We start from the raw sequence: 27,871 nt of genomic DNA, 5'->3' as shown, positions 1-27,871 counted from the left end.
GATTTATTCTCCCCATACCAAGGACATTTTACTACATATAATTATGCCTCCCCTCTTCTTCCTTCTTCTTCTTTTTAACTCTAAAATTCTCTTCATTATCTATTTCAAATTGATTTTAGTTCAGTCAATCTAGTTCCCCTTGTTGAAACATTCCAGTCATTTCAAGCCCTTCAGACATCTTTGGTTCTGTTACTTCACTGTCCATTTTTGTTTCCTCCTTTTCTTTTTAAAGCTTGACTTTACTGATGGAAGAAGGACATTTTCTTGTTTTTCAGCATGATGTGAATTGCCATCATGGCAAAGGAGGCCAACCATGTTATAGCTCCTGTCACTGTGTAGGCAAGACCTAAGAAAAGGCTATTACCCCCACACCATGTCAGGGTGGAGAGAACAACTGATTTTTCTCCATGGAACCTGGTTACTGGAAAGTCTAAGAAGACCTGTTAAGGATCTGTCTCAACACTTCACATTTGTAGTATTGCGTATACTGAATATATTAGGTTGACGCATATAAAATTGCGCTTTTTTGTTGGTAAAAAATGGTGAAATATTTAATCTCATATGGTGCAACTTAATCTTTACCAAGCACTGCTCTATATCTTGCTGGAATGAAAATGAAAACAAGCCTTCCCTCTACATAGTTGTAAGCTACAAAAGAGATTCTGACACAGATCTGAACGACTTACAGACAACTGAATAATGAACAAATATATTTAATTTCCTTTGACAAACCCAAGGAAATGAAAAGAATACAAACCTAAATTTTTAAATATGAATCAGGAGACCCAGGCAGGCTATATAGTCCTTTAATAGGCTAAGGTTTGAATTCCTACCTCAGGGAAAATTCTTTAAGGGGAGTGAAGAACAAACAAACAAACAAAAAGATCACAAAACATTTTTGGTGGTCGAACTAAAGGTGGTACATTCATTTGGGTTTTCGCAAGGCCAGTATCCCCATGCTGGGGAGAAAGTGTTTGAAGTGGGTTTGCTATCGTTAGCATTTTAATGATGTCATTTTGATTATACATGTGGCCTGAGGTTTTAAAACATCTGGTGCCTTTTGTAAACCAAACTAATAAACAAAGAAAGGCTTCTCATAGCAACGGCACAGGACAGAGGCATTTCCCAGCAAAGCTATTAAAGGGCCTCAAATCACTTGGCAACGTGCTATTTAAAGGCACAAGGAAAATTAGTAGGGAACTAGTTCGGTCTCTCCTTTTCCGTCAGAATTCCTCATTGTCACCAGGCCCTTGGGTGCCACCTCAACCCATCTGCTTTCTCCCTCCCTCAGTTCTATATGAGAGGGTCTTCTCCTCATACACAGAACATCTTTTTTCCCCTTAGAAGTGGTAGGCACTTTCTTAGTCTGGTTGGATAATACTCACACCAGAGCTCTACCCAGGTAGTGCAGGTATAGGCCTGAAGCTTAGCACTGAAGTTCTACTTACACAGATTTTCATTTGAGAGGGATTAGCATGAAGACATGACTGTGAATGTAGTCACCCAGGGAGGGCATGTCCAGAGAGGAGAAACAGAATGTCTCTGTTATTGGGAACATGCCTCTCCCTCATCCTCCCAACCCTAAAGTCATCCTAACGCATTGTGGTATAGCAGTGCATGAAGTTTTTTTCTTGCTCCTTGAATGCACCCATAACTGCTTTGATGGTAAGGCAGCCCCAAAATTGACAGAATCAGAAGGCCTAACCTGAGAGACTAGTTTTAAGCAACTTTCAACCTCTGCTTAAATTTTTTTGAGGGAGGCCGGGCGCACCTGTAATTCCAGCACTCTGGGAGGTCGAGGCGGGTGGATCACGAGGTTGGAAGATCGAGACCATCCTAGCTAACATGGTGAAACCCCGTCTTTACTAAAAATACAAAAAAAATTAGCCGGGCGTGGTGGCAGGCGCCTGTAGTCCCAGCTACTCGGGAGGAGGCAGGAAGAATGGCGTGAACCCGGGAAGCGGAGTGCAGTGAGCCGAGATCGCGCCACTGCACTCCAGCCTGGGCCATAGGCGAGACTCCATCTCAAAATAAATAAATAAATAAATAAATAAATAATAATAATAATAATTTTGAGGGAGAGAGGAGTTTACTGAAATTCTTATTCAAAGAGTTTACTCTTTGATCTGTACCTATAATGCTCCACCAGAGGCAATTTATGGCTTTCATTTTCATTTTCACAGAATTAGACACCCTGCTAAAGGAACTAACTGAAGGCATAGCTCCACCTGGTCAGTAAACAAAAGGAGACAAAAAGTTGAGAGGCAGAGATGGCATCTCATCAGTGGGGGCATTTCTGACTGAGAAATGCGCCCACTTCCCTGTCCGAATGGAGATGTCCACACACCTGTTCTAGGATGGAAAGGAAGAAAAGTTGGAGCAGGGAACTGGAGCACACGCCATCATTCCCTTCTCCCCAAGAATTTCTTATTCAGCCTCCCTGAAAGGTAAAGAAACTAAGGAGGTGGACAGTTTTGTGTTAAAATTGACCCATTAGGGGTCTCATTGAACAACTAGCCAGCAGCCTTGGGAGGATGAACACAGCGGTGCTAATTGGGCTGCAATTTCAAAGTCATGTAGAAGCCCTGGAATGATTCTGCCTCCAGAGAATGCTACCTCAGGGAGAATCAAGAGGAGACTTTAAAATTAAATCTAAAGAACAGAGTTAGTGTAAATTGCATTTAAATATATAATTTCTTAAAGGTAGTGTTTGGTGCTATGCTAAAGTTAAGTTCTGTTTGTTTTCTTTTTTTTTTTTTTTTTTTTGAGGCGGAGTCTCGCTCTCTCGCCCGGACTGGAGTGCAGTGGCCAGATCTCAGCTCACTGCAAGCTCCGCCTCCCGGGTTCACGCCATTCTCCTGCCTCAGCCTCCCGAGTAGCTGGGACTACAGGCGCCCGCCACCTCGCCCGGCTAGTTTTTGTATTTTTAGTAGAGACGGGGTTTCACCGTGTTAGCCAGGATGGTCTCGATCTCCTGACCTCGTGATCCGCCCGCCTCGGCCTCCCAAAGTGCTGGGATTACAGGCTTGAGCCACCGCGCCCGGCCAGTTCTGTTTGTTTTCAAATCAACAGCTACATTTGTATTTTTACATTAAGTGAAAAAATTCAGACTCATATTTAAGCATGTGTCAGCTTGGGCAGCAAGGGAGACCCCATCTCTTAAAAAAAAAAACAGAGAGATAGAATTAGCTGGGCATGGTGGTGAGTGCCTGTAGTCCAAGCTACTTGAGAGACTGAGGTGGGAAGATCACTCGAATCTAGGAGGTCAAGACTGCAATGAGATGTGACTGCACCACTGTACTCTGGCCTGGGCAACACAGCAAGACCCTGTCTCAAAAGCAAATATGTAAATAAAAGTAAAAATAAGCATATGTCTCCTGAGTTGGACCATATATCCCTAATCGTTAGGGCACCATCTCCCACATGCTGGCTTTGTGCCTAAGGGAGGGAGGAACACGGCGTCTTCAGTGTAGAGCCTGTCGCACACTTCACGTGGATTTGGATGAACTGGACCTGTCCCTTGAGTCCAGAGCTCCTGTGGTCTGTGATACTTTTCCCTAGAATAAAAGGTTCTGTAGGCTCAGTTTTGGTAATATTTAGTCTATATTTACTTAATCAAACTCCTATTTTCATAGTCTTCCATCTCCTCCCATCCTATCTGGCATGCTTCTCCTCACAGTTTTTTTTTAACAGATCTCTAGGCCTGGTGTTATTTAATCTTTCTTTCTTTTTTTTTTTTTTTTTTTTGAGACAGTCTCAGTCTGTCACCCAGGCTGAACTGCAGTGGTGCGACCTCGGCTCACTGTAACCTCCACCTCCCAGGTTCAAGTGATTCTCCTGCCTCACCCTCCTGAGTAGCTGGGATTACAAGCATGTGCCACCACGCCTGGCTAATTTTTTCTGTATTTTCAGTAGAGACCAGGTTTCACCATGTTGGTCAGGCTGGTCTCAAACTCCTGACCTCGTGATCCGCCTGCCTCGGCCTCCCAGAGAGTTGAGACTGAGAGAATTCTACAAAAACAAAAACAAAAAAAAGCAAAAACAAAAACAAACAAAAAAAGCCTTGCTAAACTAACCTTTATCTTCCTAGTTACGTTTCTACAATTGCCATTCTTTGTTCAGTCTAGCATATGAGCACTTAGACTTAGTCACTTCTTTTTTTAGTGTCCATTTTTCTTGTAAGGGCTCACATGTACATGTAAAGGCATAACATTCATATGCTTTTCTGTTGTTAATCTGTCAGTCCCAGCTGGAGCCCCTGGGAGGGAAGAGGAGAATTTTATCCTCCCTTACACATTTTTTTTTTTTTTTGGTATACAGATTTGATTGGAAAATAGAAAAGTATAGAATCTCAACAACCAGCAGCCAGGTTTTCTTTCATCTCCACAAAGAAAAGTGGTATGAAAGGATACTATAGGTTATGTTGAGACTATAATTACCAGCAGGCAAGCCTTCTATAAAATGGTGTGTTCGATTGAGTCGACCATACAGTTTTTTGAAAGTGGGAAAGGCAGCTGCCCGCATCCACACAATGAAGTCATCATTGAGGAAGCCATTGTTTCTTGGATCCTTTTTATCCAAGTCATAGATAGGCTTGGGCCAGTTTGGAGGCTTTGTGGTTCCTGTGGGAAGAAAATAAGTGATATGATAGAGAAAAAAATCATCTCTTCTCTTCAGCTTTCTTTAGAATGTAGAGAATGAAAGAACTTCTGCATTCTTGAGGAAATAGAAATAGAAATTATAGTTTTTAAAAATGTGTGTATGTGTGTGTTAGCTACCTGAGTGTGCAACCATGAAAAATAATGGCTTTAAAGGTTCTAAAGATTCATGATATTTTCATTAAGTTAATAAAGAGCAGAATATTGGCTGGGTGTGGGGGCTCATGCCTGTAGTCCCAACACTTTGGGAGGCCCAGGTGGGTGAATCACTTGAGGTCAGGAGTTCAAGACCAGCCTGGCCAACATGATGAAACCTATTTCTACTAAAAATACAAAAATTAGCTGGGCATGGTGGTGCACTCCTGTAATCTCAGCTACTTGGGAGGGTGAGGCAGGAGAACTGCTTGAACCTGGAAGTTGAAGATAGCAGTGAGCCGAGATCGCATCATTGCATTCCAACCTAGGCGACAGAGTGAGTAAGACTCTGTCTCAAAAAAGAAAAAAAAAAAAAAAAAGAGCAGACTATCAAATTATATGCATACTGTGTCTTCAACTACATTCAATGCATATAAAGCGTTTAAAAAAATAGAACAAAATGATCATGGTGTTTGCATTCAGTGATAAACATAGGAAATACCTTTTTAAAACTTTTATTGGGAAATATCTTTATTTTATTTAATTTTACTAGTAATCTAAGGAGTGCAAATTAAACCAAGATGCCATTTTCATCTAAAAATTGGTTAATATTTAACAACAAAAAAGTGACAACCATTGAAGAGGCAGTAGAAATGAGAACTCTTGTACAGAGCAGATAGGTGCACTAACTTCTTCGGCAATCTAGGAACATGCATTGAATGCTTTAATATTTTGCATACATTTTGGCCCAGAAATTCTGTTTCTAGGAATGTATTCTAAGGAAATAATCATGGCATGAAGATTGAGTTACATAGATGTTCACTGCAGCACTGCATCTAAGAGCTAAAGCTGGAAGGAGAGAGGAGAAATTGGTAAGTGGGAGGAAGTGGAAAGCAAAGGCATTGTGAGCCTGTTCTCAAGCCAGGAAGCCTGGTAGGTTTGGGAGCTGCAGAAATGTTGGAAGCACAGGGTGGAGGGTGGTTCCAGGAGAGGAGCCCGTTGGGTTTACTGTCATTCTCACACTTCCCACTTTACAACAGGAGGCATGTTTGTCCCTCCCACTCTATAGGAGACTTGAGAACAGTGTCATCCTCGTCTGTGTTTTCAATAGCAATGAGTCTAGTGCCTGGCCCACAGTAGGTATTAAATAAATGCTAGATAAAGGGATGAAAGGTTCCAGTTAAATCTGATGACAAAAACCATTAAGAATTGTAAAGAGCTAGTCAGAAAGAGTAAATTGCTTAATGAAAATTTTACTTCCATAAAGCCAGTTCTACTATTTGTAGGATGCTAGAATGCTAAATAGGGAGTCACTCTTTCTCATCTCTGCCTACGGACTAAACTATGTTCTAAAAGAAACCCAGACCTGTTTTCTAAGCTTGGGCTGTGATGCTTGTAAAAGTATATGTGGAGTGTTGTTGGGTTAATCTGCTGACATAGGTTTCTACACTTATATTCCCCTGGGAAATAATCCTCTGCTGGAGCATCTTCTGCAAATATTGTACAGTCCACTTATTTTGGCTTTTCCCAAGACCACAATCACTGATGCTAGAAGAATTTTGATCAAAATTGAAATTGCCTTTGGCACCTGCACTGTGGACTTCACCTTCTGTCTACTTTGGCCTGAGCTCATGACTGAAGGCAGTGTGTGCTATGAGCCACTGACATCAGAATCACCCAGGGGGCTTGTTAAAAATGCAGGTTCAAGCTTATCCTCCCCTACCAACTCCTACTTCTATGCCATCCCATGTCTTCAGAGAGTATGAAAAGTATGGTCTAAGAGACATCAACTTCATTTTCTAAGTTCATTCGGGTCGTTTGTATTGATCCATTTATTCATCTATAAGCATTTCTTTTTTTAATAAAATTATTTTTTTCTTGGGAGCATAGATTCAAGATGGCCTGAATCTATGTTCCTAAGCATGTCTTATACAAAACTGCGAAAGACCGAATCTCTTTCTTCAAGGATTACAGGCTGTGGGCATGACAGGTATATAAACAGATAATTAGAGTATAATGTGGTAACTCTTACAATAGAGGTAAGAACAAAGTGCAGCAGGAGATGAAAGCTAAGGACCTTTCGTGTATAGGCCTATGGTTATGTGGTAAGAAAATGCTACAGAATGTGGCCAAGTCCCTTTTGAAAACAATGATGAGAGAAAGCTAAGGACCCTTCATGTATAGGCCTACAGTTATGTGGTAAGAAAATGCTGCAGAATGTGGCCAAGTCCCTTTTGAAAACAGTAGTTCAATTATAGATACAGTGACCATATATATCAGTTTGCCTAGCACAGTCCCAGTTTATGTCTGTTGTTCATTATCTCATCTAATTTAGCTTGTATCCCACACGAGGTACATATAATTTCATCCTTCCAGCATCCAGCCATGATCTTATCTAGTAATATGTGAGATGTCCATGTGCAGTGAATGGAATGCTTACTTTTACATATGATTATACATGAAAGTCAACCAGAGACCCTTCCAGTCAAAACATAATAAAACATATCCCTGTAACTCATGCAAGCTGTTAAGCATTCCAGCCAGTTAGGCAATAGTTTCTTTCTGTGTTAGCCTATGAGATGTGTGAAACCGCCAGGCTGCAAATCAACGGGGTCAGTGAGAAATGTGGAAAATTATGGGTTAGGTTATGGATACATGATGCATGTGTGGGAACTAGGTACTGAGCAGTCCTGCTGAGAGTAGTTTGAACTCTCTTGCAACAGTGGTTCTGTTACTTTATTTTATTTTATATTTATTTATTTTGAGATGAAGTTTTGCTCTTTCGTCCAGGCTGGGGTGAAGTTGGCTCACTCCAACCTCCGCCCTCCAGGTTCAAGCAATTCTCCTGCCTCAGCCTCCTGAGTAGTTGGGATTATAGGTGCCTGCGACCATGCCTGGCTAATTTTTGTATTTTTAGTAGAGATGGGGTTTCATCACGTTGGCCAGGCTGGTCTCGAGCTCCTGACCTCAGGTGATCCACCCACCTTGGCCTCCCAAAGTGCTAGGATTACAGGGTTGAGCCACTGCACCTGGCCTTGTTACTTATTATATGGTGTGACTATATAACTATTGTATTGGTAATAGTTTCTTATTTGCTAATAATTCATTTTAGCTGTGAAGAGCTAAAAAATGGAAAACACGTATTTCATGTAAAGTTCAGTACAGTTTTTCAAGATGATTGAACGTTATACTTGCAATATTGGTTGATATTTACCCCCCACCATGGGTACCATAGTGGTCTCAAATGACCATGTGCAAATCAAAAGATATACATCTGCCGAAGAACATTAGAATCTACTTCAAAAGTTTATGCTTATTTTTTAAACATTGTGTCCAAAGACAACAATCTGTAGAAGTTCCACTTATATATCATTGTGTGAGCATGACTTTTCATTTAGATCAAATGAATTTCCTTCTAGTTTCACTTTTTTATTACATTTTGTTTTGTTTTGTTTGTTTAGAGACGGGGTATCGCCATGTTGCCCAGGCTGGACTGGAACTCCTGGGTTCAAGCGACCCTCCTCCCCAACCTCCCTCTCGAGAGCAGAGATTGCAGGTGTGCACAGCTATGCCTAGCTACTGGTTGTTGATGTTTTCTTTTTTTGTAATCAAAGAGCAGCTTTTAATGTGTTGGCTTAGTGCAAAAATAATTTGTAAATAGTTAAATGAGGTCAATTTTATATGAATGTATTCAGATACTTCAAATAGAAAAATCAAATAGGTTAATTATAATAATGATTTGATTTTTGTGGGTTTGATTCCTCACGAAGTCAAAGCAAACCTTTTAGAAGTTCAATCTTTGATGATGAAAACTGTGACATTATTATAAACGTTACTATAAGTTCAGTTACAAAATTCAACAATTGGCCAGGTGTAGTGGCTCATGCCTATAATCCCAGCATTTTGGGAGGTCAGGGAGGGTGGGCCACTTTAGCCCAAGAGTTTGATACCAGGTTGGGCAATATGGTGAAACCCCATCTCTATAAAAAACAGACAAAAAACCCCCAAACAAGTTAGCTGGGTGTGGTGGCACGCACCTCTAGTCCCAACTACTCAGGAGGCTGAGGTGGGAGGATAGCTTGAGCCAGGGAGGTGGAGGTTGCAGTGAGCTGAGATTGTGTCACTGCACTCTAGCCTGTGCGACAGACAGAGACTCTGCCTCAAAAAAACCTCAAAAACCAAAAACCAAAACCCCCTAAACAGAATTCAACAATCAGGTTTAAATTGTTTGGTTCTGTAGTGACAACATAACTGCAGATTTGGTGGAGCACAACATCCGAGTAAAGATAATGCTGTTAGTAAATTGAGAAATTGACAGAGAAGAAATGTACTTAAAATTAGTCATGGTACATACATAATTCACAGTTGTATCCAAACAGGCTACAATATTTTGTTAATCAAAAGAAGAGCTGTAGTTGTACAAATACAAGTATTTTTGTATATTAACAGTTAGAAAAACTGAATTTTCTTTTTCTTTTTTTTGAGATGGAGTCTCACTCTGTGGCCCAGGCTGGAGTGCAGTGGCGCAATCTTGGCTCACTGCAACCTCCGCCTCTCTGGTTCAAGCGATTCTCCTGCCTCAGCCTCCCAAGTAGCTGGGACTACAGGCACCCACCACCACGCCCGGCTAATTTTTGTATTTTTAGTAGAGACGCAGTTTCACCATATTGGCTATGCTGGTCTCGAATGCCTGACCTTGTGATCTGCCCCCCTCAGCCTCCCAAAGTGCTGGGATTACAGCCGTGAGCCACTGCATCTGGCCAAAAAACTGATTTTTCCTTTGCAAAATTTTTATAATGACACATGTTAAATTAAACAAATACTTCAATGTGGTATTATATGTGGTCTCTCATTGCTGGGCATCATCAACCAGACAGAATTTTAGAAGGGTTTGAACCTCTAAATAACTTTTTTCTGTATCAAACCATGTGTCCTACCACAACCCTGAGATTTTTCTGTAAATAAGCCCTCTAACTTTGGTTGCATTTTGTTCAAAGTAGTTGAAAATCTTTAAACAAAGTATCTGAAATACGGAATACCAAAAACTCTAGTTTTAGAAGATTTAGAGAATTGTAATTATTGAAAACCATGCTTGCAAACAAGAAGGCATTGAAATTTACCCCTAAAAGAGCAAGGGAATCATTGAATATACTACATAATGGGAGTTCAAAATATGTATAAGATTTAATTTTAAAATTCTGTAATTATGCTTTGGAATCTCTTGATATATGTGAAGACTCTTTTGATAGTGCTCTTATTTATTTATTGTTTTTATAGAAACAGGATCTTACAACATTTCCCAGGCCAGTATCAAACTTCTGGCTTCAAGCAATCCTCCTGCCTTTGCCTCCCAAAGTGTTGGGATTACAGACATGAGCCCCTGCACTTGGCTGTACTTCCAATTGGACAAAATTTTCTGTGTCAGAATGATACTATATTGAGAAGGTGTAGGATTTTATCTACATTTCATGGTGCACTCCAAAGAACCAAAATGAGAAAAAAAACTTATGGGAAGTCAAAAAGACAGTGCTTATGTCAATATTTGGGTTAAAATAGTAACATACTTCAATAAAAAAATTAGAATTGAGAATATCCTCCATTTAGTAAAATTGGCCATAAGCATAATAGATACCTCAGCACTATAGAATATTTTCTCAGTAAAGGAAGTTAGGGTCAAAAGAAAAGAATCAGCTAAAGATGTAAACAATTTCCAATTGATTAACCATTAAATGAGACTTTAAAAAAGATTACAGGCAAGGCCTGGGGGCTCATGACTGTAATCCCAGCACTTTGAGAGACTGAGTCAGGAGGATTGCTTGTTTGTTTGTTTGTTTGTTTGTTTATTACATTCAAATCCTTGTCTCAGGAGCATTATTTGAGGCCAGGAGTTCAAGACCAGCCTTGGCAACATAGTGAGACCCTGTCTCTAAAAAAATTTAAAAATTAGCTGGGTAGGGGCTGGGTGTGGTGGCTCATGCCTGTAATCCCAGCACTTTGGGAGGCAGAGGTGGGTGGATCACCTGAGGTCAGGTGTTCGAGACCAGCCTGATCAATATGGTGAAACCTTGTTTCTACTAAAAATACAAAAATTAGCCAGGTGTGGTGGTGGCATGCGGTGGTGGCATGTGCCTGTACTCCCAGCTATTTAGGAGGCTGAGACAGGAGAACTGCTTGAACCTGGGAGGTGGAGGTTGCAGTGAGCCAAGATCCCGCCACTGTACTCCAGCCTGGGCGATGGAGCAAGACTCTGTCTGGAAAAAAAAAAAAAAAATAGCTGGATGTGGCAGCATGTTCCTGTATTCCCAGCTACTTGGGGTGGCTGCTGATTGGGAGGATAGCTTGAGCTTAGGAGGTCAAAGCTGCAGTGAGTGGTCATTGAGCCACTGCACTTTAGCCTGGGCAACAAAGTGAGACCCTGTCTCAAAAAAAAAAAAAAAAGAGGTTACAATTTTGTGAAAAAATTAACAAGGCCTTGGTAAAAATATATAAATTCATTAGAAAAATACACAGGTACATGATGAAGACAGATATGGCCAATAAACTCATTAAAGCATGTGAGTATGTATGAATAATAATTATTCTGCTTGTTATCCCTTTTTTAGATTTACTTTTATTTTTTAAATTTGTAAAAATTCACCTTTTTCTGTGTAAGAGCTGGTAACTAAAAATAAAAAATAAAAATAAGATTTACATTTTACTTATTTGTTTTTGATATATTTGTACATATTTATGAGGTGCATGTAAAATTTTGTTACATGCATAGAATGTGTAATGATCATGGTGTATTTTTTTTTTTTTTTGATGTGCCACTGGATTTGATTTCTAGTATTTTGTTGAGGATTTTTGCATTCATGTTCATCAGGGATATTGGCCGGATAGTTTCCATTTATTTTGTTGGGTCCTTGTCTGGTTTTGGTATCAGAGTAATAATGCTAGTCTTGCAGAATTAGAGAGTTATAGAAAGTTCCCTCATCTTCAATTTTTTGGAATAGTTTGAGGAGGATTGGTATTAGTTATTCTTTATACATTTGGTAGGATATTGCAGTAAATCCATCCAATCCTGGCTTTTTCTTTGTTGGAAGATTTTTTATTACTGACTCAATCTTGCTCCTCATTATTTGTCTGCTCAGGTTTTCTATTTTTTCCTAATTCATACTTAGTTCAAACTTGAACAAGTTTGAATCTTTATTGAAACTTAGTACAAACAAGGTTGTATGTTTCCAGGAATTCATTTCCAGGGACCAGCAGGCTCCTAGTAGACAATACCCGAAGCTGGTGATCATCAGCTTCCCAATAAAATCTCAGGAGTTGGGTGAGCAGGCTCAAGCATGTACACTAAGAGGCAAAATGGAGGCATTTAACTGATACATGATTTTCCTCTAGGAACATTTGACTGGTAAGGAAAAAAAAAATGCCTCAAATGAGCATATGCACAACTTTAGTAAACCCATGGTGCATGTGCCCCCACCCCGCCGCCTAACCCTGCCAAATGCTGGCAGGCCATTGTGTGTGCAGACAGCCCACCCCAAGGGAAAATCAAGGCAGGAGAGATGCAAATTCCAGAACCACACCAATGTATAAAACCCCAAGTCAAAGGCTGAATAGGGCACTTGGATCTCTCGAGTCGCGCGCTTGGCCCTTTTCCGAGGATACTTTACTTCCTTTCATTCCTGCACTAAAACTTTTTAATTTTCACTCCTGCTCTAAAACTTGCCGCCTTGGTCTCTCCCTCTGCCTTCTGCCCCTTGGCCGAATTCTTTCCTTAGAGGAGGCAACAATCAAGTTGCTGCAGACCCCTGTGGATTCACCACTGGTAACACCTCCCATCACTTCTCTGTTGAATTCTAGTATTGTAAGTTCCAAGAGTGATTACGTACTCACTCTCTGTGGTTCCTGTCTGTGGAAGAAGCAAGTACCAGATACATCTAGTCAGCCATCTTGAAGCACCCCCAGGACTCAGCTTATGTTATCTTTTAATGTTTAGAGAATAACTGGAATAGTTTTTTTAAAAGTGGGTTTAATGTACATGCTATTTTGATTTTTGAATTCTTTTTTTTTTTTTTTTTTTGGAAAGAGTCTCCCTCTGTTACCCAGGCTGGAATGCAGTGGTGCAATCCTGGCTTGCTGCAACCTCCACCTCTCAGGTTCAAGCAATTCTCCAGCCTCATCCTCTCAGGTAGCTGGGACTACAGGCATGCACCACCACACTCAGCTAATTTTTTGTATTTTTAGTAGAGACAGAGTTTCACAATCTTGGCCAGGCTAATCTCAAACTCCTGTCCTCAAGTGATCTGCCTATCTTGGCCTTCTAAGAAAATAGTTTTAAATTGGATTATTTTATAAGTCCATCAATATGATGTCAATTTATTGATTGATATATAAAAATTTTAAGTAAGTATATAGCTATTCAAGTGCCCCCTTTCACTCTCTAAAGGGTACCAGTTTGGACAAGAAATTACATGTTCATCCTTATTATTGCTGAAGCAGTAAGTGTCTTAAACCATTGTCTATTCCCTAATGAAAACTGGAAGAAACCAGGGCATCAATCTTTTCATGTTTTTGATAGGTGTGCATTGGAGATGTTCATGGTAGGGAGAGTTAGAACAAAAAGGAGTCAACAAGGAGATAAAGAAGGAGGATTCATAAACATTTCCCCACATGTAAGAAACAAAGTTTTCATAAAGAGATAAGTATATTGAGCTACTGTATGGATCTTACCTCTAAATTCATCAGCAAGATTCTTGGAACTTGGATTCTGAAATTTGACATACTTATCTGTCCACCAAGTAAGTCCACTCTTTAGCATTGGCACTTTGATTTGTACAGATGAATTAATGTTGTGTAAAAGAATTATGGTGTCTGTAAGGAAATTAAAAATTATGTTAGAGATGCAGTCTAGCAATTTTGCCACCCTTTGAAATGCAGAATCAGACACAGCTGACAAATCAGGGATTTTGCAGACTCTCAACACTTCTACATGCCATGGATGTTAGAATCACAAGACTATTCTTTTTCCTGCCAAAATTGAGCCAATTATTGAAAAATACCCTTAAACTCCATTTAACTCATGTTCCTTGACTATTCCTTCAGATATTTGGCAAGACAGAAATTATTTGCAAATGATATACTGTAAGTCAGTGCTCTGGCTTAGTCCAGATGATGTTTACAGAATTAAAATGGAACAAAACAAAAAACTGCCACTGAGCTTCAGAGGTGAATTTCTGGACATTTAGGTTGTTACACACTCATGAAAGGGTACATCATGGAGATAGGAAAAGTCACCTACCATTGAACATGCGATAGGAAAAGTCACCTACCATTGAACATGCTGTTGGCAATAGCACCACAAGGAACGATAGGGGTCTTATTGTCGGACATTTTAAATGGGGCACAGTCGTCAACAGCCTGGATGCAAGAGGATACGGCAATGAGACATGCTTTTGGTAAACTCTCTTAGAATGTTAAAAGTGAGAACATTGGCAATGTAAATCACCCCCCAGTGACTTATTGGCAGTGACTAAGATTACAGACTGCTGCCTGGTTTTCTTAGGCTTCTGGTTTACTGAGACTGGGAAATTTGTGTGTTTTGGAGATATGTATGTGTGTGGATGTGTGTCTCTGTGTTTCTTCCTCATTAATAATACATAGCATACCTAAAATGTCTGCAAGAAGGAACTTTACCTTACTGGCTGTGCTATATATCACGCTAAACCTATAATGAAGTACATTTTTAAAACCTCTTTTTATTGACATGTAGCTTATTTTATTTTAGTGGTTAAAACAGTAACAACTTACTTTTCACTTGTATCACTATCTAATGGGGTTGTGGAGGTGGTGGGGGGCTTTGTTCCACACAATCACTCAGGGCCTCGACAATATTGAAGTATTACATTCAGAAAAGTATAAAAATCATGAGTCTACCACTAGATGACTTATCACAGGGAATCCATGCACACAACTACCAAATACATTTTTAAAAGAGTGGTTGCTAAAAATCACTTCAGTATAATAATGTTGCTATGGAAAAAAATTTCTTTCTAGCTTTTCTTACGCACGCTGAGTATCATCTACCAAGAGTAAAAATGTATAATCATAGGTTTTAAAAGGTATTCGATTAAAGCAAAAGGCTTTTACTCAATCGAATAGAATCTAATTTCCTTAAAGTAGGCTGGATTGAAGGCCCCAATGACAGGAAGGACAATGGTAGTTAGGCTCAGCCACGCTGAGACTAACTACTCAAGGTTGCTATCAAAATGGTGCATGAAGGGATCACCGTTCAGTTGGACAAGATTCACATCACTGCTCTAAAGAGGGAAAGTGCTACTTTTCAATAACAGTTATCCTGAATACCTAGTCCCTTCAGTTTACACAAGAATGAAATCAGCATTTCTGTTTTGTAGCATTTGAGTTTATCTTCTGTCTCTTCTTTTAGACTGAAAAATCCACTTGGTTTAAAAAAAGAAAGAGTATTATAGCAGATTAAATCAAGCCTTACTTTTATGTCTTTGCCCATCAGTTGTCTATTACTTCTGGATCGAACATATCGATACAGGTTCTGATAGAAGCCATACAATTTGTAGTACATATAAATATTACCCTGTGTGGGAGAAAAGAAGAGGAGAGTAAGAAAAATTAACTGGAATATTAATAAACATGGAAATTTTAAAATAAAAGCACAGAAAAAAATTGATAGAAACTCAAAGCCTATTTATGGGAAATAGAAACCCAATAAATCATTTAAAAAAAATCAATTTTGGGGCTGCGCACAGTGGCTCACGCCTATAATCCCAGTGCTTTGGGAGGCCAAGGCAGGAGAATCACTTGAGGCCAGGGGTTTGAGACCAGGCTGGGCAATGTAGCAAAACCCTGTCTCTACAGAAAAAGAAAAAAAGAAAAATTAGGCTGGTGTGGCATGCGCCTATAGTTCCAGCTACTCTAGAGGCTGAGGAGAGGATCCCTTGAGCCCAGAAATTCAAAGTTACAGTGAGCTATGATCGTGTCATTGCACTCTAGCCTGGGTGACAGAGTGAGACCCTATCTCAAAAAAAAAAAAAAAAAAAAAAAAAAATACAGTGGGAAATCCTGGTCTAATCAGAATTGTTGGAATAACTAAATAACTATTTTTGCATGTTTTTTTAAGGGCTGCTACGTTCTTTTCATTGAAAAATTTTTATAATCAAGCATATTTTCAATACAGAAAATCTGGTTTTATAAATGTCATCATGTCCCAGAAATATGAGGAAAAATGCTTTGCCTAGAGGTTGTGGTTGACAGCAAAAATCACGTGATTTTACAGCAAATCCATGAAAAAGAATTTAAAATTCAAGCCATTGAGCAATTTAGGTGCATGTGTACACTGAGCATGTGAAAGGCACGAGATTGGAAGTTCCTTGCAGCCCACTCTAGGAATTTATTTATTTATTTATTTGTTTATTTATTTATTTATTTATTTATTTTTAATTTATTTTTTTTTGAGATGGAGTCTTGCTCTGTCGCCCAGGCTGGAGTGCAGTGGCGCCATCTTGGCTCACTGCAAGCTCCGCCTCCTGGGTTCACGCCATTCTCCTGCCTCAGCCTCCCAAGTAGCTGGGACCACAGGTACCCGCCACCGTACCCTGCTAATTTTTTTGTATTTTTAGTAGAATCGGGGTTTCACCGCCTTAGCCAGGATGGTCTCCATCTCCTGACCTCATGATCCACCAGCCTCAGCCTCCCAAAGTGCTGGGATTACAGGCATGAGTCACCGCACCCGGCCTAAAATTTTTGTTTTTTTAATTTCTAGGATCTAATGCAGTACCTGGCACATCATACTTGCTTAAGAAATGGTGAACTATTTGTTATAGAGAGAAAGATGTAATAATTCACTGATCCAAAAGAAAGAAGGTGATTTTCACCCTAGCAATAAGTAGCCTTGTTGTCAGGAGAGATACGTCTTTCATGTATGCTGCCATGTAAGTAAGGCTGCCCAGCCACAACCTACCACCATGGTTCTACCTTTATGGTAATATATTAAGGCCCTGGAAATTCTCCAGGCAGACTTGATACAGATTTTATTAATAGCACATATGGAAATATCCATATGGATTTAACTATCATATTCATAGATTTTACTAACAGCACATATAGAAATGTCCAATGTAGCTGTTTAAAATGAATACACTCCATACCTCCAAAATAATGAAGACCTGACTCCAAAAATATAAAAGCCTAACTTTTATTAAGTGCTTCCCATGTGTTGGGTGCTATATTCAGTGCTAGAAGTACAAAAGCATTCCTTTATAAGTCCCTGAGTCCATTGATTCTTTTACCCTGTGCAAAAACAGCATTTTGGAAAGGCTTTGGCCTTATTTCCTAAGGACCTTAAGAGCATCTTCTTTAAGATGAGTATGGAAAATGGGAGGTGCTACCCATGGTAAACAGGGAAGTAAAGTCATGGTAAATGTGGCCAGCTTTAGAATGCAAGAAAGGCTGAAGAGCTCAGTCACTTGTAAGAGAATAATTTCCGGAACACTGAAAAAGGAGATGCTGGGCCATGGCGAAGAAGCAGGCTGCATCAAGTCAACAGGGAGTGTTGGCATGAAGGCAAGCAAGCCAGGCTTAGTGGGAAGGACCCATTACATCTCCTCATCTAAAGCAGGAACCTCTATTGTTGACCCATGGTGATAGAAAATATGAAATCCACAGAATGCAATTTACCTTACATTTTCTTGGAAGCTAAAAAGAGAATTCTACTTAATCAGAGTTATATGTTCACATAAATGACAAAATAAACAGGCACAGAATACTCGGCATACTAGGGACTGGGGTGTTTCCATAACCTCTTTTCAGTGATTCTTTGTCCAAGATTTAGCTGAACGAGGCCTCCAAGATCATCTTCTTGATGGTCCCTGGAAGCACAATTCACTTTATGGTGTTTCTTCTCTTTAAATTCAGTGGCACTTTGTGCAGGATTTCTTTGTTTATTTTAAGACAGAGTCTTGCGTGGATTCATTGCTGTGGTTCCGCAGTGTCATGCATGGTAGCTGCCAAGCTGAAGGCCCTGTGATTGCTCTAAGTAGTTTAGTTGGGTTTTTATGAGAAGGCTCTGCCTGAAGGGAATGGTTAGCAGCTGGTAACACTTCATTTGCTGTTTTAGTTTTGAAGGACACTGACAGATGGGAATTGAAGCCCTTTTGGGTTTTTTTTTTTTTTTCCAAAAACTTTAGCATTCTGAGCCCTCAAGACAAAAGGAGAGAGGAAAGAAGAAAGGAAGGAAGGAGGGTAGTAAGAGAGGGTGAAGAGAGTGAGGGAGGAAGGGCCAAGATACCATCAGAGTGAACAGGCAACCTACAGAATGGGAGAAAATTTTTGCAATCTACTCATCTGACAAAGCGCTAATATCCAGAATCTACAAAGAACTCAAACAAATATACAAGAAAAAAACAAACAACCCCATCAAAAAGTGGGCAAAGGATATGAACAGACATTTCTCAAAAGAAGACATTCATACAGCCAACAGACACATGAAAAAATGCTCATCATCACTCGCCATCAGAGAAATGCAAATCAAAACCACAATGAGATAACATCTCACACCAGCTAGAATGGCAATCATTAAAAAATCAGGAAACAACAGTTGTTGGAGAGGATGTGGAGAAATAGGAACACTTTTACACTGTTGGTGGGATTGTAAACTAGTTCGACCATTATGGAAAACAGTATGGCAATTCCTCAAGGATCCAGAACTAGATGTACCATATGACCCAGCCATCCCACTACTGGGTATATACCCAAAGGATTATAAATTATTCTACTACAAAGACACATGCACACGTATGTTTATTGCGGCAGTATTCACAATAGCAAAGACTTGGAATCAACCCAAATGTCCATCTGTGACAGACTGGATTAAGAAAATGTGGCACATATACACCATGGAATACTATGCAGCCATAAAAAAGGATGAGTTTCCGTCCTTTGTAGGGACATGGATGCAGCTGGAAACCATCATTCTTAGCAAACTATCACAAGAAGAGAAAACCAAACACCGCATGTTCTCACTCATAGGTGGGAACTGAACAATGAGATCACTTGGACTCGGGAAGGGGAACATCACACACCAGGGCCTATCATGGGGAGGGGGGAGGGGGGAGGGATTGCATTGGGAGTTATACATGATATAAATGATGAATTGATGGGTGCTGACGAGTTGATGGGTGCAGCACAGCAACATGGCACAAGTATACATATGTAACAAACCTGCACGTTATGCGCATGTACCCTAGAACTTAAAGTATAATAATAATAAAAAAAAAAAGTTTCAGCAAGGCTGACAGGAAATCCCCAAAGACACCCATCAGAAGAGTCCCCACTCCCAGGAAAGAACCCACCTCGATGTCCCTGCTGTGCTCAGCCACTGGCTGAGGTGGCCGTGGAAGCATGACCTTGGTGCAAACACACTGCTTTCAGAGCACAGCAGCTGGTGATATCCCTCAATTACACTCCCTGCAGGAGATCTGAGAGGAGCCTTTTCATGGCCTTCACAGTCTTACTTGTTAGTCAAGACTTAATCAAATGAAAAATTTGATTTCCTTCAACTCCTCAAATGTACTTTAAGGTCCTGTTCTGTTTCTGGACACGGCACCTTTCCCCCTGCAGCATCCTCCATGCGGACCCGGTCCCCCATCCTTCCCCTTCATAAGTAACTCTACATGGGCTGAATCTAGGTACAGGGCGGCCTTCTCTTGAGCTGCTCACTGAGCATTCTACCTCAAGGCCCTGCTCCCATCTGAAATTCAGCTGGTTCCAAACCAGACTCATCACCTCCTGAAAAACATTCCTCACTTCTCTCCTCCCCTCCCTCCTTCCTTCTCTCTTCTCCTCCCCTCCCCTTTCTAAGGATCAGCGCTCTCCCAACCTCCTCCTGCTCCTTCCCCGTTTCCCCTCAGAGGCTTTGCCCAGTAAATCTCTCGGATGTCTAACCCTGTCTTGGCATCTGCTTCTCAGAGGACTTGACTAACATGAGACTTAAATCAGCCCGTGAGTGGGGACTTCTCTCAATATTTATTTGGCATTTCTCACAGTGCCTGACAGCCAGACTGTCCCCTTGGGAAATAGGTAATTGCACATGTGGAATGACTTGGGGAGACCCCTGACACCAACCTACTGTGTGACCTTAGCTAAGTTACTTCACCTCTTAGCACATTAATTTTCTCACTATAAAATTAGTGGTTAAATTCCATGTAAATTCACACACAGTTCCTGTGCTGATATTTAGAGTAAAACCTGTTTGGTAGATAAGATTTATGTTACAAAGTTGGATAGGTAAAGAATTGTGCAACTTAGAAACAAAGAAACAAAGGAGGAGAATAATACTCAAAAAGGAGGGAGGGGATATGAACTCAACACTCTTTCGGATTCCCCACCACCGTCCTGCTTTATTTTTTATATTTTCAGTTTTGGAAAGCATTTCATGGAAATTGTGAACTTACTGCTAAGTGTTACATAGGAATAGATCAGTGTAAAGTCAACTGAAGTTTCTTGAATTTCACCTACCATCATTTTTCCTGAAAGGTAAAAGGGAATAGAGCAGGTGCATTCTTTGTCAAAATTAGAGGCATTTTCCCGCAGTTTTGCACAATTTGCACATATTCTTGTGTAATTAATCTGTCAGGCAAGGAAAAAAACGATTAATTAAAAAGTTACATGGGTACATATCTTAAAATTCAAATCTGGAGTCCAACCAAGTCTCCGCCTGTCTGGGTCAGGCGCATAGAGTCTGGGACACGAATGTGGCAGCCCATGTGTAGGGCCAGTGTTTCTGGGGATGTTCAGGAGGTGTGGGCCTTCCCACAGTCTTTTATCTGGGGACTGGCAGCATTTTGCCACTGGCCCAGAGTTCAGTGTTTCTGTTGCATATTTATATAACCCGTTGTGATGAAGCTTTACCCCCGATCATAAAGAGGTGTCAGTTACTAGGAAGGTATTAGTCAATGACTCATGAGAACTAGGCTTACATCCTGAGTCTAATCAACTTTATGGGGAAGTCACTTCACTGTTTTTCCATTCTATTGTATGGAAAATATTTATACTAGTGAATTATTCTACATGGCATCCAGAGGAAGTTATTAAAAATGACCAAACAGAAAAAGAAGTGTTTCCAAAATGTAAGATTATTGACATATGTTGAATTATTCTGGTCCTAAAATGCTGTTGCATTCTGTTTTTTAAAAGTACAATTCTGTGAAAAATAGTTTAATGGACTCCTTAAAAAAAGAAAAAAAAAAAAAAAGGGTAGTATGTCCCAAATGGGTGGCTCCTGTGAGCTCTGGCTGAGGCACTGAGTTCTGTGAAGATGCAGCTAGAAGAGTAAAGAGGAGAGGCTCAGGAGAGTGGGCACAGGGCTGTACTTCTGCCTTATCTGCAAGAATGTTCATCTCAGGGGCCCTGGGGCTGTCCTGGGTGCTGCAGTGGGCTGCTTCTGCCTTGCCCTCACTGTCTTGAGGAGTGATTAGACGATTATGGGAGTGTGAGGAGCAGGGAAGCAAGGGAGTGGCTTTCTCCTTGGTAAGGTGCTAGTAGAAGTTAAGATTCCTTTGAAGGGAAGACTAATAAGGAAGACAGAAGGAATTTTGCATCCTTGTAAAGCTACTAAGGGTTTTGAAGCCCAAAGGTGAAGTGTGAACACTAAATTGAAGATTAGTGAAAATGCTACACTTACTTAGATGCTTATATGTAGCTAAATCATTCTTTAAATACACAGCAAGACTTGAACTATTATTTTGAAAATGTTTATGCCATTTCTGTTCGTGGACTACATTTCAATTTATAAAAAGCATTAAAGAACAGGGCCGTATCCCAATGGAGAGACAGCATACTGAATGGTGTCTGAGGAAACTGGGGTTCTAGTTCAGCCAATCTCTGACCTTGAGTTAAGTGCTTAACCTCTAGGGCCCACATTTTGCCCATCAACATCATTTCATGCAGCAATTAATTGATCTGTGAGGTTATTGTAGTAGTATACATGCTACTTCATGAATTCCTCTTGTGAGTTCTATCAGTGTAGTACTCAAGAAAATATTTCATGATCAAATAATTTTTGAGTAGTTGATATCCATGGTGCTTTTTTGCCTAAAAAAATCCCTTATCTATTGTCTATGCAATGACAGTATCCTCAGTTTGCTGCTTGAGTGGACTTGTACATGAATAGCTATGAGATGGAGCAACGATCACAGTCTGCTTCTCATAGAATTTTGGAGAGGCAGAAATTATTCTTGTTTAAAGTGAACTGCAGAGAGAGCACATCCTTGTACCCCAGGGCTGAGTGAGAAGAAAGGCTCAGAAGTCTTTTCTATGATGTCTGTGCCTGATCACATTGGCCTGGAGTGTGTACTCTATATTATCACCCAATAAAATGAAACACTGGTTTTTGAGTATAAAAGTGAAGTGTCAGAAGCAATCCTATCTGAAGCAACTAAAGAAACAAAGTTAGTTGGAAAATGCCTGTAGATTTCATGAGATAAAAGCATTCTGTTTGCGGAGTGGCCATGGCCAATAGTTGGTATGGAATGAGGTCACCTTCTCATGCATGGGTACCTCTTAGTGAAGGCTGCACTCCACAATGGGTGGGTGGGGGGCAGGGTTGCAAGGGAGGAAGAAAGAATGACGTGGGAAGGAAGAACCAGAATGAAAGGGATTGGTGAGGAAGAAAGTAGAAAAGTAAATTGCATGAACTCTGTGGAAATGGACATCAACGTTGTAAGCCCATTCCTTTGCTATCCCCTTCAGCAAGGTAAGGTTCATCTCCTCCTGCCATTTTGCCTCTGCCACATGGTGGAGGCTGGTGGGAGTTTACATATAACACTGGAGGTCTTGCTGTCATTTAATTCCCAGGGAGATAAGCTCTGGGAGCTGGAAGTGGGGAGGAAAAAATGTTAAGTAGAGAGGCAACAGAGCAGTGTGCTTTGGGAGGAGGAGTAGAGCCTGAAAAGACATTTTCCTCTTTGGGTTCTACACTATCTGCCCTAGTCCATTCTTTCAATAAGTGTGTGCCTATCACATACTGGGCAATGTGCAAGGAAGCGGGTGGTGATGCAGTAAACAGCCAGCCATAGCTAAGCTCTCTGTTCTTACTACATACTATTTCACCTATTCTGTTCTCAGCTCATTGAGGGCACGAATCCACTCTTCCTCATCTTACTCTTCTGCATAGTCAACAGAACCCTTAGGCACCTTCAGACACTTATAAATTTTATTTTATTTTGAGATGGAGTCTCGCTGTGTCACCCAGGCTGGAGTGTGGAGGTGCAATCTTTGTTCACTACAACCTCTGCCTCCCAGGTTCAAGTGATTCTCCTGCCTCAGCCTCCTGAGTAGCTGGAATTACAGGCATGCACCACCACGCCTGGCTAATTTTTGTATTTTTAGTAGAGACAGGGTTTCACCATGTTGGCCAGACTGGTCTTGAACTCCTGACCTCAGGTGATCCACCCGCCTTAGCCTTCCAAAGTGCTGGGATTACAGGCATGAGCCACCGCACTGAGCCGACACTCAAAAATTGTAAACTAATGTTGGTAGACTTGGCCTTCATCTTAATTTTGCCAGTAGCCATGCGGGGAGAGGGAATAGATCAGCTTTCCATGGTTACTTCTTTCAGAGTGGAGCTCATGCGGTCTGGGATGTCCAGAAATCTGCCTGGAGTTGATATGGATGAAACATATACTTAATTCATTAGATTGAATATGGGCATGGCCAATCAAGCCTTAGACTAGCTCTTGTCTTCCCTCTCTAGACCAGCTTCAGGGATTCTCATCCTCAAACAGCTTGTTAAGTTGGCAAAAGGCTTGTTCCTGGGAGGTCTGCCCTCAGCATCAGCTTTTCTCACTCTGAGTAGAACTTAGTTTTGCTAAATATCCTTAAGATGCCAGAAAGACTTGGGCTTTTGTCTTTCCTGGATCTCAGAGGGAGTTCATCTGCAAAGGGAAAGACACAATGCTTGAAAGTGGGGCAATATTGAAGATCTGTATCTTGGACACTTTGCTCTTTTTTTTTTTTTGAGACAGAGTCTCGCTCTGTCACCCAGGCTGGAGTGCAGTGGCCGGATCTCAGCTCACTGCAAGCTCCGCCTCCCAGGTCCACGCCATTCTCCTGCCTCAGCCTCCCGAGTAGCTGGGACTACAGGCGCCCGCCATCTCGCCCGGCTAATTTTTTGTATTTTTTATGTGGAGACGGGGTTTCACTGTGTTAGCCAGGATGGTCTCGACCTCCTGACCTTGTGATCCGCCCGCCTCGGCCTCCCAAAGTGCTGGGATTACAGGCTTGAGCCACCGCGCCCGGCCGACACTTTGCTCTTTTTATCAATATGACTCATGGGTCTCTGGCAGTCATGTGGCCTTGACTCTCCTTCTGCCTCTATTAGTCACTTGGTCTCTTCCCTGCCAGCATAAGAAAAAAGCTTCAGCCAGGCGCAGTGGCTCACGCCTATAATCCCAGCACTTCAGGAGGCCGAGGTAGGTGGATCATGAGGTCAGGAGTTCAAGACCAGCCTGGCCAACATGGTGAAACCCCATCTCTAATAAAAATACAAAAAAATTAGCCAGGTGTGGTGGCAGGTGCCTGTAATCCCAGCTACTAGGGAGGCTGAGGCAGTAGAATTGCTTGAACACGGGAGGTGGAGGTTACAGTGAGCCAAGGCTGTGCCACTGCACGGCAGCCTGGGTAACAGAGCAAGACTCCATCTCAAAAAAAAAAAAAAAAAAAAAAAAAAAGCTTCTAACTTTGTCAGTCCCTTGCACACAAATATGTCTGAACTCACTGGCATGAGAGTAACTGCCCTCAAGAGGGAGCAGGGATGAACAAAGCCACTCTACACAGACTCTGTCACCATCTGTGACTGCCAGCAGAAAGAGGGATGATCCCATCTCATACAGACGCTCTTGAGGGGCTGTGTTCTCAAACTGACCATACTCACGTATGGTGCCAAAGCTGAAAATTCTCAGAAACTGCATTCAAAACGTAAGATGGGACAAACCTCTATTTCCTGAGTGCTCCTTGCAGACAATATAAGGATGATGCCCATACAAAGGCAGAATATTCCTGTTGTGAAAAAGACAAAGAGGACTCTCCTGGCCGTGAAATATAGCCGGTGGGCGGGTAACTCCTGCTGCTTCAGGGCAGAGTTGTCTGGCAATCTGGACGGGCGATGCTGTGGTCTCTCCTCCATTTTGGTCCTGCAGGTGACTCAGATACTTTTGGGACATTTAGAACATTTTTACTCATAGTAATACCACATAATGGTAATGTGAAATGAATTATGTGAACCCTTCCTTTGAAGTTGCAAAGTCTTTCTGCTTCCTGGATTATTCCTTAACCAGATCTGGTATTTAACGGGAGCTCAGCTCTCTCCAACCAGCCATTACTGAGTATAACTGACTTAGGCTCAAAAAGGTTCTTGTGCTAAATGTCATGCCTAGGATGGATAGTCCCTGGCAAGGTCTGCAGAACCAACATCTGGTGACACTAGGAAGCAATCACGATGGGCTATTTCTGGGATTTGGTGAGTAATTCAAGGCAAGCCCTTCCTGAGAGGGGGAAATGGATTTATCTTTAGGAACTTGCCTAGATCCTTGGAGATTAATACAAAAAAATAAAAGTTAGGTCTGTCAGCTTTTCTCCAAATGTGGCTGTGGCTTAACATGAATATAAACTAAATTGGAAAAATGCTCTCAGATCATAGCTAACTTTGCTATTTGTGATAGGAAGAGAGCAGCAAACAGGGAATTGTAGAACACAGATGTCTCATCTCAGCAGCTTCCAGTTTTTTTTCATCCATAAAAAAGACTCTAGTAGAAAATGTAGATTAAAAACATCTCCTCCTAACCTCTCTTAAGTGCATGCTTTGGAGTAGCCTGAATGAGGCCAGAGAAAGGAAGAGGAAGATAATCAGTGAGATGTTCAACATTGAAGTACAATATTAGGTCTGGTTCTGGGTTTTTTCCCTTGTTAGAAATCCACTAACATTATTTTCCTTAGGCCATTAGTAATTAATAATTACTTTTTTTAAAACGTATTTAAGATTTAGAATTAGAATTTTTAAAATTAGGGAGCATGTGAATTTCTAATCTAATCTTCCCTTTTATTAAGTTACATTAGACAGAGAAGACATCCTGGACTATTTTTGTATCAAAGAAAGTAATGACTTTGACAAATGTACCTGGTTTGAAAGAATACAAAATTGATGCAAATGCTTACATTAGGAAGTTTCCAATTCAGAGTTAAAACTTTCCTCTTACAAACTGTGTAAAGAGCAAAATACCAATGGGAAATTTTCAGCATGACATTTGAATCTAATTTGGAGGTGGCAACTAGTACGGTTGCTGGTATCAGACAGCCTTGTGTGAGAAGATGGCAGTGAACACTTCTAGTTAACATTTACCATTTGTTTTACTAAATAAACATGGTCAAGAGCTTGGGTTTAAAAGGCAGTAAAAAGCTATGAGATTAGATTATAAGAACAGGGTTGACCTACACAACATTGGGGTATGTTTGTGATTCAAATACTTATTCCAACATTGGATTGGATGGGATTATATTACATAATGCCTAGCAAGAGGGTAATTACAGCAAAAAACCAATGAGAATAGTGTTTCTCAGACAGTTTATAAAACAACAAAACCAGCTAACCCAAATCCCAGACTAAAAGGAGCTTCACAGGTGGTGTATTACTCAGGGTTCACCAGAGAAACAGAACGAGTAGATTATATGACCATATATGTACATTATAAGGAATTGACTCACGTGATTATGGAGGCTGACAAGCCCAAAATCTGCAGAGCTGATGTCCCAATGCAAGTCTGAAGGCCAACAGGCTGCCATAGAACCAGGAAGAGCCAATGTTTCAGTTAGAAGGCAGTCAGGTAGAATTCTCTTGGGGGGTTGGGGAGAGTCAGTCTTTTGTTCTATTCAGGCCTTCAACTGACAGGACGAGGCCCTCTCACATTATGAAGGGCAATCCTCTTTGCTCAGGTCTACCGATTTAAATGTTAATCTCATGCAAATATACCATCACAGAACACCCAGAATAATGTTTAACCAACTATCTGGGTATCCTATGGCCTAGCCAAGTTGCCACATTAAAATTAGCCATCACAGGTAGTAAGTACAAATATTTCTGGGACAATATTCTTGAGAGACAGCTAGATATACATTCTCCAGGTACTTTTACATTCATCTGTTTCCCTCTTCTAAATAAATCTACTTTCAATGTACAAATATACCTTATATGCGTTGCCCTTCGATATTTCCAGAACAGGGTTTTTTTTCTCAGCAGTACTGACATCTTGGGCCAGATGTTTCTTTGTTGTGAAGGCTGTCCTGTAAGATTGTAAAATGTTTAGTTGCATCCCCGGCCTCTATTGCCCATGTTTGAGAATCACTGTTCTATCTAGATTGATACCAATACAGCGATTTGTTAACAGCGGATATACTGTGGTATCACTAGAAATGTCAAAGTCTAGGTGCAGTGGTTCATGCCTGTAATCCCAGCACTTTGGGAGGCTGAGGTGGGAGGATCACTTGAGCCCAGGAGTTTGAGGCTGCAGTGACTTATGATGGTACCACTGCACTTCAGCCTGGGAGACAGAGCAAGATCCCATCTCTCTTTTTTTTTTAGGAAAAAAAAAGGGAAACAAAGAAAAATTTTGAAGTGATTTCTAACTTGTTTTCATTTAAATAGCCTTCTCAGGCATTAGCAGACATTTGCATATTTGGGGCAAATATAAGACATTTGCCTTATATTTCATTGTCTTTCCTATTAACTGCTGGGATGAAAATATATATGCTAAATATAAAAATATATATTAAATATACACATACATTATATGGATACACACATGTAATATTCACGATAGTCTCATGTTTCGGTGAATTCATAGCAGCTTGGCAGATTGGTCTGAATTCTGACAGCACAGACTGCAGTGTCTTAATTTGCAGAGCTCTCCTCTGATAACAATCATACCTGATGGCTTTTTTTCCCATATTTATCTAAGACATGTCACTTAACAGGAAGTTAAATGCCTCTATTGAGAAGGTATGTGGTCCAT

At 40.7% G+C, this 27,871-nt stretch overlaps 1 protein-coding gene and 1 long non-coding RNA gene across 2 annotated transcripts in view; one reads left to right on the top strand and one right to left on the bottom strand.

Annotated features, from left to right (window-relative positions):
- Window positions 1–27,871, top strand: part of LOC115900285 — a 148,202-nt gene that overhangs the window by 51,172 nt on the left and 69,159 nt on the right. The window lies entirely within an intron of this gene.
- LOC104666703 (cell cycle control protein 50C) lies at window positions 240–24,993 on the bottom strand. The gene is made up of 7 exons (XM_010368834.1): window positions 24,802–24,993; window positions 20,328–20,438; window positions 15,289–15,390; window positions 14,111–14,198; window positions 13,512–13,652; window positions 4,413–4,622; window positions 240–430 (listed from the first exon to the last, which is right to left on the bottom strand). The coding sequence occupies exons 1-7, from the start codon at window positions 24,991–24,993 to the stop codon at window positions 240–242; spliced, it is 1,035 nt and encodes a 344-aa protein (XP_010367136.1).

This window comes from Rhinopithecus roxellana, chromosome 1 (assembly GCF_007565055.1).
Source record: "Rhinopithecus roxellana isolate Shanxi Qingling chromosome 1, ASM756505v1, whole genome shotgun sequence".
Classification (NCBI taxonomy): Eukaryota; Metazoa; Chordata; class Mammalia; order Primates; family Cercopithecidae; genus Rhinopithecus; species Rhinopithecus roxellana.
Note: the sequence above shows the minus strand (reverse complement) of the source record. Positions and strands in the feature narration are given on the sequence as shown.

What these genes read in the sequence shown, in the direction of transcription:
- LOC104666703 (XM_010368834.1), bottom strand. Translation starts at nt 24,993, where the DNA reads ATGGAGGAGAGACCACAGCATCGCCCGTCCAGATTGCCAGACAACTCT. An exon ending in GGAGCACTCAGGAAATAGAG is followed by an intron (nt 20,439 to 24,801) that starts GTTTGTCCCATC and finishes CTTGCCTGACAG; the next exon opens with ATTAATTACACAAGAATATG. An exon ending in ACCTTTCAGGAAAAATGATG is followed by an intron (nt 15,391 to 20,327) that starts GTAGGTGAAATT and finishes TCTCCCACACAG; the next exon opens with GGTAATATTTATATGTACTA.